The 13,478-nt window shown below is 42.1% G+C and overlaps 1 protein-coding gene across 1 annotated transcript in view; it reads right to left on the bottom strand.

The window, feature by feature from the left end:
- CASP10 (caspase 10) overlaps positions 1-12,703 on the bottom strand; it is a 29,998-nt gene extending 17,295 nt beyond the window's left edge. The window contains exons 1-4 of the mRNA XM_059702747.1: positions 12,548-12,703; positions 10,798-11,151; positions 9,015-9,111; positions 3,119-3,254 (exon numbers count right to left, since the gene is read on the bottom strand). Of these exons, the coding sequence (XP_059558730.1) occupies positions 3,119-3,254; positions 9,015-9,111; positions 10,798-11,144 (580 nt within the window). The 5' untranslated portion in view covers positions 11,145-11,151; positions 12,548-12,703. The remainder of the gene's footprint in view (positions 1-3,118; positions 3,255-9,014; positions 9,112-10,797; positions 11,152-12,547) is intronic.
- Between the last annotated feature and the right edge of the window lie 775 nt (positions 12,704-13,478).

The following is a 13,478-nucleotide window of genomic DNA, read 5'->3' as shown; positions in this document are numbered from 1 at the left end:
CTGTGTAGTATTCCATTGTGTAAATGTACCACAGCTTTATAAAGTGGTAATTAAATAAATATGATATGTACATCAAATGTATTTTCTGTGGAACCATTAATAAGAATGAGCTATGGGAAAATGTCAGATATATTGGGTAAGAATAAAGTAAAGTATGGAATATGATTAGCATGATCTTATTTAAATATATATTAATCTTCACACACATACACACACACACACACACACACACAATTGTCTCTATAAAGAAGAAAGGCTACATGAGGAATCTAATGAAAAAAATTAATTGACCAACAAAATAGGACCCAAAGCATGGAGACAGAGAACAGACTGACATACCTCAATGTGGGGTGGGGGGATGAGAAGAGATAAACCAAAGAACTTATATACTTATATGCATAGCCTATGGACACGGGCAATAGGGTGGTGAACACCTAGGGCAGTGATGGCGAACCTTTTGAGCTCGGCGGGTCAGCATTTTGAAAAACCCTAACTTAACTCTGGTGCCGTGTCACATATAGAAATTTTTTGATCTTTGCAACCATAGTAAAACAAAGATTTACATTTTTGATATTTATTTTATATATTTAAATGCCATTTAACAAAGAAAAATCAACCAAAAAAATGAGTTTGCGTGTCACCTCTGACATGCATGTCATAGGTTCGCCATCACTGACTTAGGGGGTGGGGAGGGGCTAGGAGGAAGTGGGTAAAGAGGGGGGAAATGGGAGATATCTGTAATGCTATCAACAATAAAAAATATATTTTTAAAATGTAAATTAAATTAAATTTAAAAAAAAGAAAGGCTACAAAAACATACTCCAAACAGTGGTTATCTCTGGGGTATGGGCTGTCAGTGGAGGAAGGAGAAAAGAGAGACTTTTACCTTCTATACTCTGTATTGTTGTCATTATTCAATTTTAATTTTTATTATAATTATTACACATATTTTAATAATAATTTTAAAATACTAAGTCACACCAAGTCTCAAGAAAACTGAGGAAGATCTCTTGGCGGTTCTTAAGCAGAGCTTCTGTCCTAATCAGATACAAATGGGACAGGGCTTCCAGGTTGGTGAACGTGGAGGTATGGGGAGGGTGAACTGCCCCCAGAGAGCCTGGGAGCTCCATGGTCCTTCCCCCGCCTCACCCTATACATCTCTTCTGCTTGGCTGTTTCTTTTCCTAATAATCCAGTCATCTAGCAAGGACTCAGGTTTCCAGAGTCCTGGAGCCATTCTAGCCAATTATTGAACCTGAGGAGGGGATCATGAGACCCACCGGCTTGTACCCAAATCGGACAGATGCTGTTCGTACTCTGGGGACCCACTACTTGTAATTGGCATCTGAAGGGAGGGCAGTCTTGGGGGCCTGAGACCTTCACTAATGGAGTTAGGGTCTGTGCTAACTCTGGTTCGTGTCAAAAGTGATTCAAATGTAGGACACACAGTTGGTGTCCACAGAGAATTGTTGGGTCTGGAAAACCCCACACAGCTGGGGTCAGAGGTGTTCCTGGGGTGCTGGTGGGCTAGTAGAAGAAAACACGAGTTTTTCTTTCAACACCCAAAGGAGGCCACACAGCAGGTAGGTTGTGAAAAAGAAAAGTCAAAATTAGAATTCTTCTGATCTAAAGCTCAGCCCACAAGACTCAGGGAGGCACTTACTACATGAAAACTAGAGTTCTGCCCACCTGCCCTGTGTTTACCTCGTGTCGGGTACATGACAAGAAAATGGCAATGTGATCGGAAAACAAAACCTCAGAGTTCAGACGAGGATTCCAAATATACTTTCGATATCAACTTCCTGCTTTTTATTTCTCACTTGATACTCTGCTGGTTAGAAGACCTGCATTTTTTTCTTCATAACTTTTACTTAAATTATACATTCATTCATTGTTGTAGTTGTGGTTTGAGAGTCTATCATTTTAACAACAATATATTTTGTTCCAAAGTTCATCTTGTATTTAGAGAATTCTTAGAGAGGAGTTTCCTTTTGACTAGTTTCATTTTCAACAACAGAAATTTGCACACTAGATTGATTCACCTAAGTAAATATGGGTGTGGCATAGAGGCTTCCTAAATATACTCAGGAGTTTTTATCTGTAGCTCTTGTTTAACAGTGGAGAAATAGACCCAGAGAAACACAATTTTTCACAAGTTGATACACGGTGAGGCAGCCAGGTTTGATTTCTGCCCTGTGCTATTGCCTCTATACCAAAGCAATCCTACCTATACAAAATAGAAAAGTAGAATAATAAATTTCTTCTCTGATAGTAATTTCTGAGAGTACCATAGGAAAGTTTTCATGACTCTCCTCTCCAACAAACATGTATTGAATGCTTTATTCTGTGCCAGACAAGCATTTCATAGGAATTAGAAAATGCATAGCTTCAAGTCCTAGCCGGTTTGGCTCAGTGGGTAGAGTGTCAGCCCTCAGACTGAAGGGTCCTGGGTTTGATTCCCCATCAAGGGCAAGTACCTGGGTTACAGGCTCAATCGCCGGACCTGGTAGGGGCATATGCGGGAGGTAACCAATCAATGTGTCTCTCTCACATCGATGTTTCTCTCTATCTCTGTCTCTCCCCCTCCCTTCACTCTCTCTAAAAATCAATGGGAAAATATCCTCGGATGAGGATTAACAATAAATTAATTAAAATACAATAAAACTCATATCTACAAGAAAAACCATGAGGCGAGTACTATCATTACCTCATTTTATAGATAGGGAAAGTGAGGCCTAAAAATGCTAAGGCAGGGGCCGCAGCACCACTAATAAATGGTGTCCTGGCAATCTGACTCCATAGCATACTCCCTGTGCTATCCTGCCTCCTTTTTCGTTATTTCATTCTAACTGATTTCCTGTACTCTCACTCCCACATAAGAATAAGAAGAAGATATTTGTCTAAAAGTACTTTCCTCCGACTAGAATACAAGTTCCCAAGAGGAGCTTCTAAAACTGTGTCTAGCACAAAGTATGCACTCAATCAATGAGTTGAATACACAAGCTCAGGAGAGTTCTGGCTTTCCCAGAGAATATTATCAGACTGATAACATCACACGTGACCAGTTAATTTAAGAATTCCCATGGTCTGATGCAAGCAAGTAAGCATGAGTTAGTTACCTTTCTCTCTTTTATATTTTTCTATCTTTCTCATAAGATGAGGTGCAAAAGTGTTGCAGAGATCCTCCAGTAAGATCAGATTATCTGCATCTATTTTAGCTTGTTTCTCCAGATGTTCCAGGAAACTTAGAGAGGTCTGCAAGAGAATTAATGGAGTCACATTTACTTGCCTACTGATTATCCATTCATTCATTCAACACTGCCTACGTGGCCATGAGGCACCAGGTTTTGCATGGATGAATAACGTAGGTTGTTTATCCCAGAGTAGTTCAATAGTGTGGGGGATGAGGTATGACCAAGTCAATCTCTATACAATCTGTATTCATATCAAAAGCCAGTATACTAGTATATATGGTGTCTCCCCCCAAAATGTATACACATCATGTCTTTAATTTCAATTGCATTTTGAAAATGAAATGTATCTTAATAAACACTGCCTTTATAACTATTCAAAGTGTGTATACATTTTCTGAGACATCTTGAATACTACATGCCATTCAGTGCCTACCATATATTAACCTCAAAAACAACTCAGTGAGGTAGATACTACTACAATCTCCATTTTAAAAATGAAACAGCTGGCCCTGACCGGTTTGGCTCAGCGGATAGAGCGTCGGCCTGCAGACTCAAGGGTCCCAGGTTCGATTCCGGTCAAGGGCATGTACCTTGGTTGCGGGCACATCCTCAGTGGGGAGTGTGTAGGGGGCAGCTGATCAATGTTTCTCTCTCATCGATGTTTCTAACTCTCTATCCCTCTCCCTTCCTCTCTGTAAAAAATCGATAAAATATATTTTTTAAAAATGAAACAGCTGAAGCACAGAGTCGACAACTTGTCCAAGGTCACAGAGCCAGTAAGTGGCAGTGAAGTCTCCTTCATTAACCATTGAGCTGTACTACCTTTAACTCAGCAGCAAAACAAAGGCACCAAGGAAATGAGCATAAAATGTTTTTGAAAGAATGTTATATTTGGTATTTTAAAAGAAAAATCTCATAAGTACTCCTGGGAAAAGCTCAAATTGGCTAGTATTATTTTAATACTGAATTACATAGGGGATAGAAGCCACCAAATCTTTTCAATGATTAGGGCTTCTCAATGTATTAAGCTGCTTCTGAAAGAAAGTATATATGAACAAAATTATACTGGAGCCCCCAGAAAAGAGAAAATATTCAGAAAGTGAACACTATTAGCAGAGTGGGATCTGGGGAAGAGGTCTCTAGACATGATGAATGGTTGAACAGTCGAAAAGGGGCAGTGTGTGCAGGATATTGAAAAGAAGGCTTTGAGCACAAACCACGGGTGAGAACCAGGTCATGGCTGGAGCAATGGGCTGATAAGAGACGGTGAAAGAACACACACACCATGTAGAAGCTTGGGCAAGTGTCCCATGGCCCAAGGGGTAACAATAGTAGTTTTTAAGAACAGTAACATGAATAGATTTGTTTATAAATAGGAGACTTTGGAATAGGTTGGAGAAGGAATGGATTCGAGAGAAAGTATTGGCAGAAAGGCTAAATACTCTGGTGAAGAGTTGATCAAGACCTGGTGGTGGAAATGCAGAGGAGGCCCTGGACTTGAGACCATTTTTGAGTTGCAATTTGGTGAGTTTTGAAGTTCAATTGGAAGTGGGTGAAGACGTGAAGAAAGAGTCAAAGATGACTTAAATGTTGATGCCACTCAATAATGCATCATCTATTCGACACAGCAGGCTTCACACAGCTGCCCATGGGAGGAGAGACTTGACTTGCACCTTGGAGGATGACTAATGCTTCACTGCCAACATGGGAAAGGACATTCCAGGCGAAGAAAACCATGTGGGGCAATGATGAGAAACTAAAAATCCGCTTATGTGGGCTTGTGTGGTGACTTCAGCAGGAATAGTATGGCTGGAGTGATGAAAGCTGCAGCCACACTGGAATGCATGGAATGTGATCGAGAATTGAGTGAGTGGAGGAAGGGTGTGTGGCAGTAGAGAGAAGAAGGAAGTAGAGCAGTAACATAAGGATGAGGATGAGTTCATTGGCGTGTGTGTATATGATGCAGTCTAGTAAGTGCTGGTGAGTTTCCATACCAGGACTTAATAAGGCTACATTACCTGCAATGGCAATTGCAAAAAATTCGATCTGAGAAATAAATTCTTTACCGGCCAGTGGTACAAAAATGACCTTTGTAGGGTATTCTAGGTTTCCACACATATATATTTAATTGTAGAAAGAGAACTAAATGAAGACTAAAAGAAAGTATAAACATAAAATAAATAAAAATGTTAAAGATTGTGTAGTATATACACATGTGGCCATGTACTCTAACAATGTAGATATATTGCAACCAAAAAAAAAGGGGGGGGGGGGAAGATAATAGGTATAGTACCTGCAAAGTAAATTTTCAACTGTTGTAAATAATCACACTGAATTCATGTAAAAATGACACAGGAGCCAACTTGAAGAGGTTACCACTGGGCAAAAATGGGACAATGTGAACTTCAATGAGGGTAATAATTGCAATAGACTGAAACCCATCAAATATGTTTCAATCTATGAATTCACACTGGTTTTTTGTAATGGGTCACGTTCAGAGAATGACAGGGAACCAGTCAGTCATCGTAAACACTGGGTAAGTAAGAGAATCTAGGATTTATATATAAACTGTATCTCCAGGCAACCAAATGGACAAGGGGGAAACAAATTACAGAATTCAAAAATCCCATTTGCGACCCCCAAAGAGTCAATATATAAAACCGTTAAATATCAATAGTTGCTAATATCAAAAAAGAGAGACCCTGGCCAGTGTGGATCGGCTGGTTGGAGCGCTGTCCTGTACACAAAGGTGGCAGGTTCGATTTGGTCCCGGCGCACACCCAGGTTGCAGGTTCAGTCTCCAGGCGGCGGGGGGGCGCATACAGGAGGCAGCCAATCAGTGTTTCTCTCTCACATCAAAGTGTTGTTGTCTCTCTCTCTCTCTCTCTCTCTCTCTCTCTCTCCCCCAAATCAATGGAAACATGTCCTCAGGTGAGGAGTAAAAAAAAGAGAGAGAAAACCAAGATTTCTGTTCCTCCCAATGAAAGGATGCAACAAAAGACCACTATGTTCTTGTCAAAAGGATCTAACAGCCGTGGGCAAACTACGGCCCGCAGGCAGGATCCGGCCCTTTGAAATGAATAAAACTAAAAAAAAAAAAAAGACCGTACCCTTTTATGTAATGATGTTTACTTTGAACTTATATTAGTTCACACAAACACTCCATCCATGTTTTTGTTCCGGCCCTCCGGTCCAGTTTAAGAACCCATTGTGGCCCTCGAGTCAAAAAGTTTGCCCACCCCTGATTCTAACCTGAGTCTGTCGAAGCCTCTGCATTCAGTTGCCAATTTTCAGGAAAAGCAGAAGATAGAAGAGCTTGCTGCACTGCACCAAGCACACACATTAGCAAAACCTAGACGAGGGGAAATTCCATGGGCCAATTGTCCTCGGGGTCGTCAACACATTTTAAACAAAAGAAAGGGATTGTGGGAGGGGAGTTTAACCTATAGATTAAAGGACACTTCAAAGAAAAAAACTGGACAAGACTAAATTGAGGGCTAGAGATGCACAGGTAGATGATACAACCATAAAGAGACATAGGACCCTGGTTACTATAAAAGCCAGGACAGTGGATGCTTCTAGAGGAGGGGAAGGGGCTGTGATTGGGATGGGGCACATGGAGGGGTTTCTGGAAGGGCTAGCAAAGTTCAATTTCTTAACCTAGGTAGTGATTTCAAGGAAATTAGCCTTATAATAATTCATTCATGTATGTTTGTTTTGTGTCATTTTACTGTACTTATATTTTGGTGCATGTTTTTCAAGAAAAGAAAGAAAAGCCCTAGCCAGTTTGGCTCGATGGTTAGAGCATTGGCCCACAGACTGAAGGGTCTCAGGTTCGATTCCAGTCAAGGGCACATACCTCGGTTGTAGGCTCGATTCCTGCCCCTACCCCCTACCCCCCACCTCCCACCCATCAGGGTGTGTGCTGGAGGCAACCAATCGATGTTTCTCTCTTACATCGAAGTTTCTCTCTCTGTGTCCACTCTCTCTAAAAATCAATGGAAAAAAATGTCCTCAGGTAACAACAAAACAACAACAAAAAAGTGTAAAAAAAATAACACAATAACAGGAAGCTATCAAAACTTCCAGGGCTATCTAAGGAAGAAAATTCTGACAAGGGGCAACAACGAGAATATCATAAATATATCTTTGCACCCCCCATCATGGAGGTTTAGTTTATCCTGCCAATTCCCCGAGTTATTCATTGTAAAATCACATAAACAGAAAGTTCAGGCTCTTTTTTTTTTTTTTTTCCAAAAGGAAAGAGAAAGAGGTAGATTGCATCACAAGGTTCTGTGATGAGTAGGCTCAGCCCCACCCCCAAGAAACTCACAACCAATCTGTGGGAGAAAAGGACCTCTAGAGCAGTGGTTCTCAACCTTCTGGCCCTTTAAATACAGTTCCTCATATTGTGACCCAACCATAAAATTATTTTCGTTGCTACTTCATAACTGTAACGTTGCTACTGTTACGAATCGTAATGTAAATATCTGATATGCAGGAAGATCTTAGGCGACTCCTGTGAAAGGGTCGTTCGACCGCCAAAGGGGTTGCGACCCACAAGTTGAGAACCGCTGCTCTAGAGATAACCAATCTAAGGACACAAAAGGCTTAAGTCCCTGAGGGCTCTGAAAAGGGAAAAAAAGGACTCAAAGATTATGGCCAAAACAGAGACATAACCTGCTCAGGTCTATAGGTCTCACACCATTTAATGAATTACTAACATGGTGTTCATTTGACCTACCACATGTATCACAGCTTCCCAATCCTTGGTTATTTTTTTAAGTTATTTAATATCAGTTGCTCAGAGAGAATGTGACACGGTGGCTGCACATGAAGGCTCAGAGAATTGGTGAGGTTCTCATTCATAAGTTGAATGGGGGAATTTATGGCTGTTCGCTTAGGGCTACATTTCATAACTTCCATATGCCACGTGTATTTTTGTATGTTATGAAATATTATACAACTTAGAATCTAATTAAAGGAGCAGGTAAATAACACAAAGTCATGTTACAGGGTAAACTTTGAAAACTGGTCCCTTCAGAAATCAACTAACTTCTTGCCACAAGCTGCTATTGGAGTCAAAAGAGAAAATATAAAGTATTGAGCCCCAGAAGAGAGACACGCAACTACCGCCCCGCCAATATAGCAAGAATATTAGCAAATATGGCCAATACAGTAAGAATATTAGCAAAGAGCATTATATTAACATTAAAAGCATTACTATTAGTTCAAAGCACCTACATAGCTCTTTGCAAAGCAGATCTTCAAACTGTTTCATTTGATTTCCACAGAAACCTTACATGGGAGACCTGTGAAGTCCACGGGAAAGGACACCCGGTTCCCTCAGACACCTCGATTAGTGTAGGTGACGAGCGATGAGTCCCGCTCTGCCTTTATTTCCCACCTCCTCGTTTCTTGGCTGTGCCCTGAACATTTATTTCTGTATCATAAAACATAGTGGATGTCAGTAGCAGTTAATCACTTACTGCACGGTTACTGTTTGTCAAATACGGGCCCTATGCTCATGCCTCGTGCACATTATTTTCTTGAATCCCCTCAACAGTGCTGGAAGGAGCTGGCATGGTACACGAGAAAATGGAGACGCAGAAATCTTTGATCATAGCCTCACATATGGAGAAATTGGTCGCAGAACCAGCACTAGAATCCAGGCCCGTTCGACACCAACGTCGATATTCCTAACCTTTGATGATATGGTCTCCCGCAAAAACTACACCATCTTGAAAACCCTCCCCAGAATCTTCCCAAACGCAGATTAGAGCGATGCTCACAGAGACCCCCCTCTGTGTGACCCACTCACCGGCGTCTCGACTTTCGGCAAGGAGTCCTTCAGAATGAAGATCATGCCCTTCAAGCTCTCTGAGTCGATGTCTTCTGACAGTTCAAAGAGCAGGTTTCTAAGACACACACCCAAAGAGTCAAATGAAGCCTCTCACGTGCAGAGGACAGCACGGTGAATCGAGTGCATCTACAAATGTTCTCTCTCGGGTACATGACCACAGCCCTGTGATTAATCCCTCCTTATAGATTCAAAAACTAAAACTCTGAGCTTCAAAGTGGCCTCTTACATTATGATAACACAGTAAACAGTAGGGACAGGCCTTCTGGTTCCAAGTCCAGTGCCAGGAAAGCACAGAACACGATTTTGGCCTTCCGACTCCCAACTCCACTGGAGGAATTCTGGGTTGTTCTACAGGCCCTTGTCACAGAGAACCTGATGCCCGGCCATGTCAAGTCCACTCTTGAAAGAGAAAGGACAATACCCCGACTTCTGGGTAGTCATATAGTGAATCACCAGGAAAGCTGAACATTTCTTTCGCTCACACACTGATGCCTCTGCACGCCAGAGACCAGCCCTCCGTCGTTGAACAGCAGATTTCCAGCATTCCCTCACGGAGCCGAGCGAGGGTAGCTCAGGTTCTGGGAGCCAGTCCGAATGTTAAAGCCTGAAGGACGTAATCACCCAGGCAATTTGATAAAACCGCACTTCGAAGGCTCCTCCTGGTGAGGGTCTCTGCAGCTATGTCCGGGGACCATGTAAAACAGTGGTGTCTATGGTCTGACCTTGACAGGCCTGATGTCTGTATTTTACCTCTCTCACCCAAAACGTGTAACCAGACACGCCATAAATGACATCCCTCCCTCACACAGAGGCATTTCACTCTGCTTAGTATGCATTCTTTCCTTCTCAAATCACTGAATATAGGCAGACACACCCAGAAGAGAGGACTGTCTGAGTGCCTGCAGACTGGGAAGGAGGAACGCATGGGCCTGCTGTGCTGGGGTGGGCTTCCCGTGGCAGTGAGATACGAAGCTGAGGGAAGCCACTGCCAGGCCCGAGAATCCCAGCGTTTCACCTCAATGGTACCTAGAGCTGAGAAATCTCCTAGTGTTGCTAGATCAGAGACACCCAAGGAGGTCGATAAGAAAGAGACCCAAGAGATCTTAATCCCAGTCTCCTTTCTTTCTTCTTCTTCTTTTTTTTAATCTTTATTGTTGAAAGTATTACATAGGCCAGTGATGGCGAACCTATGACACACGTGTCAGAGGTGACACGCGAACTCATTTTTTTGGTTGATTTTTCTTTGTTAAATGGCATTTAACTATATAAAATAAATAACAAAAATATAAGTCTTTGTTTTACTATGATTGCAAAGATCAAAAAATTTCTATATGTGACACGGCACCAGAGTTAAGTTAGGGTTTTTCAAAATGCTGACACGCCGAGCTCAGAAGGTTCGCCATCACTGACATAGGCCCTTCTTTTTCCCCCATTAACCTTTTCCAGCCCGCTCCCGTCCCCTGCACCTTAGGCCCTCACCACCCCATTGTCTGTGTCCACGGGTTATGCATCCATACATACAAGTTCTTTGGTTGTTCTCTCCCCCCACCCCCACCCCCTTCCCTCTGAGGTTCATGCTTCTATGTCTCTGGATCTATTTTTGATCATCAGTGTATTTGGTTCATTACATTCCACATATTAGTGAGATCTTTGAGGAAACCCCAGTCTCCTTCTGAGGCCCAGTGGCCTGAATGGCCCCTAACTGGACACCCATTCTGCCTGATGGCAGTCCCCTCCTCACCTGAACGGGGAGACCTGCTTCCGGGAGGGCAGCAGATCCTTCACTTGCTCTTTGGTGTAGCTGAGGTACTTCAGCAGCAAGTTCTGCTTCATGATGTAGAGGAGTTCCGCCAGGAGGAAGGGGTCTTCCTCACTCAGCCGCTCCTCGTTAATGAGATGGTCAAAAATATCCAAGGCCGAGCTGGCCTTCTCCAGCTTCCTGTTGGGGACGAAGTCTCGGCAGAGAAACTTCAATTTTTGCACCTCTAGGTCTTCAAGGTTTGAATCAATATGCACAAGACTTTTGCGCAGCTTCTCCCTACCGTTATCCTCCGGACCGGGAATCCAACTCTGAATGCCGGATGACATGGCCAGTCTGGGAAAGACAGAGAGACGGGGTAGCCTCCACATCCCAGCCCCTCTCCCGCCTACAGCCTCCTCCCTCCCGGGCACTAGACTTTCCTGGAAACTTAAACATTACTGACAGGAAAATGATTGTGCAGTTATTTCAAAAACCAATAGCCAACACTTGTGTGTGAACCCTTTGGGAGGTCTGCGGGGAGCTTTTGGGGAACCCATTTACCCTGACTTCTCTGAAATCAAAATGTCCCCGTAGAAGCGAGTGAAATGGAGGACAACTCAGCACAACAGTTTCCATTGGAGTTCGTCTTCCGGTTGGAGCTCTTTTGTTTTTAAAATTATTGTTTATTTATTGATCTTGAGAGAGAGAAACATCGACTTGTTGTTTCACATGTTTATGCATTCATTGGTTGATTCTTGTATGTGCCCTGACCGGAGATGGAACTGGAAACCTCGGTGCTGGACGTTCTACCAACTGAGCTACCCTAGGCCGAGCTGCCAGGGTCTGGTTAGAACTCTTAAGTCATTGCCATCAAATGGCAGAATTTGCACTTAGATTTATGCCCCACAGTTTAGAAATAAAGCAACGGGGGTTTATATTTCTGAAGTGCTTACCAACCCAAGGATGGCAAGGTAATATTACGAACCAGAACAGGACAGGTTTGTAACCCACAGGAAGAATAACCATAATCCTAGACCCCAGAAATACAGGGAGGTTTTAGACAAGGATTGCTCAGATCAATATAGAAAGTCACAAAGTAACTAAGTCAATATCTCCACATAAGCAGTGTATAAACTGGTCTTTTCTACACTAAATTTCATACTAATAAGAGGATCAATAAATTGACAACATTTTTCAATGTAATATTATTCATCATATAAGGACAAGGTATATATCCACTATGCAAGACCTGGCTATTTAGAAAGAAGAAACTACTTTCTAAAGGAAAGAGAACATAGCAAAAATGAAACATCAATAACAAAGAGTGGTTATATCTCGATGGTATAATTATATAAAATATAAATTTTCTTCTGGGCTCCTGTGTGAGTTTCTCAAATCTTATGCAATAAACACATATTACTTTTATTATTAGAAAAAGGCAACAAAAAAATGGGGTCATCCATGGGATCTTCTTATTCTAACTCATTATACATTTGCCTTGAAGTTTCCTGAAGATCCTAAATCTCTCGCTTCCTGAATGGAGACGAGCGTATTCCTGCTGATAAAAGGCTGTGTCGAAGCCTCCCTAAGGCTTTTTAAACTTTCATTTTTCCATGGGGAGGCTAATAAATCCAGGCAGAAATCATGCCATTGCTGAAAACAAGAGTTTTTGCAAGTTTCTATGACAGAAAGCAAGGGGGAAATGCTGGACTGTATGACTCCCGGCAGAGGAAAGTAGTTAACTACATACCTTCAAATCAGATGCCACGGATCCTCTGGAAGTAAGTGGTTCTTGGGAAAATTACCTGAAAACAAAGTTTTAAAGGAATTAGGATCCTCTCTGGGCTCCAAGTTTCAAGAAAGCTCCCATTTACACGGGAGGAAAACCAGGCTTCTGCTGACTGCAATGAATACTGGCCCCTCAGGTTTAATATTAATTTTCTGCTGATGTCATCGCTGCCTTTTCCCTTCCCCTTTCCCTTTGCTGGCATTAGGATAACCCTGATCAACAGCACCTCCTAAAGGCAGACGCGTCCATTTTTCCAACCACCTCCTTCCCCAAATTCCCTTAAGCTTTAAAATAAAACCCAGAATCTCATGAATAGTAGTCACCCATCTTAATCTTTTCTCAACAACTCCATTTACAAATTAACAACAACAACAACAATAACAATTTCAAGCAAAAAGGAAGAGGAAAAAGAGGAGGAGGCGGTGGAGGGGGAGCTGAGAGATAAGCCAATCTGAGGTATTTACAAAGCAGTCAAATAACAGTAGACGAAACTGATGCAGTCTCTGCCCTCACAGCGTGTTCAGTCCAGCAGGAAAGAGAATTTGAAGACATAATTTCTAAGAACAAAAACAATACCTAACACTCACCAGTATATCACTATGTGTCAAGCATGCTTTGTTCACTAAGTCACCCAATGACCCCTTTTTTAAGACATGAAAACTCAGACATAGAAAGGTTAGGTAATTTGCCCAAGGTCACACAACGAGCTAGTGGGAAAGCCAGACCTCAAACTAGCAGATTTGGCTCTAAATCACTACACGATAATTCAAATGTTGCCAAGTTCTGGGAAGAATTCCAGAATCGTGGATACTTCATCTCTGAAAATAAGTAAAATTTATTTGCTTTATTAGCAAATGTTAAACTGTCATTTCCAGATCCGAGGCATCATCTA

The sequence above is a fragment of the Myotis daubentonii genome, chromosome 7 (assembly GCF_963259705.1).
Source record: "Myotis daubentonii chromosome 7, mMyoDau2.1, whole genome shotgun sequence".
NCBI classification, from domain to species: domain Eukaryota; kingdom Metazoa; phylum Chordata; class Mammalia; order Chiroptera; family Vespertilionidae; genus Myotis; species Myotis daubentonii.
This window is presented reverse-complemented; position numbering and strand designations above follow the sequence as displayed.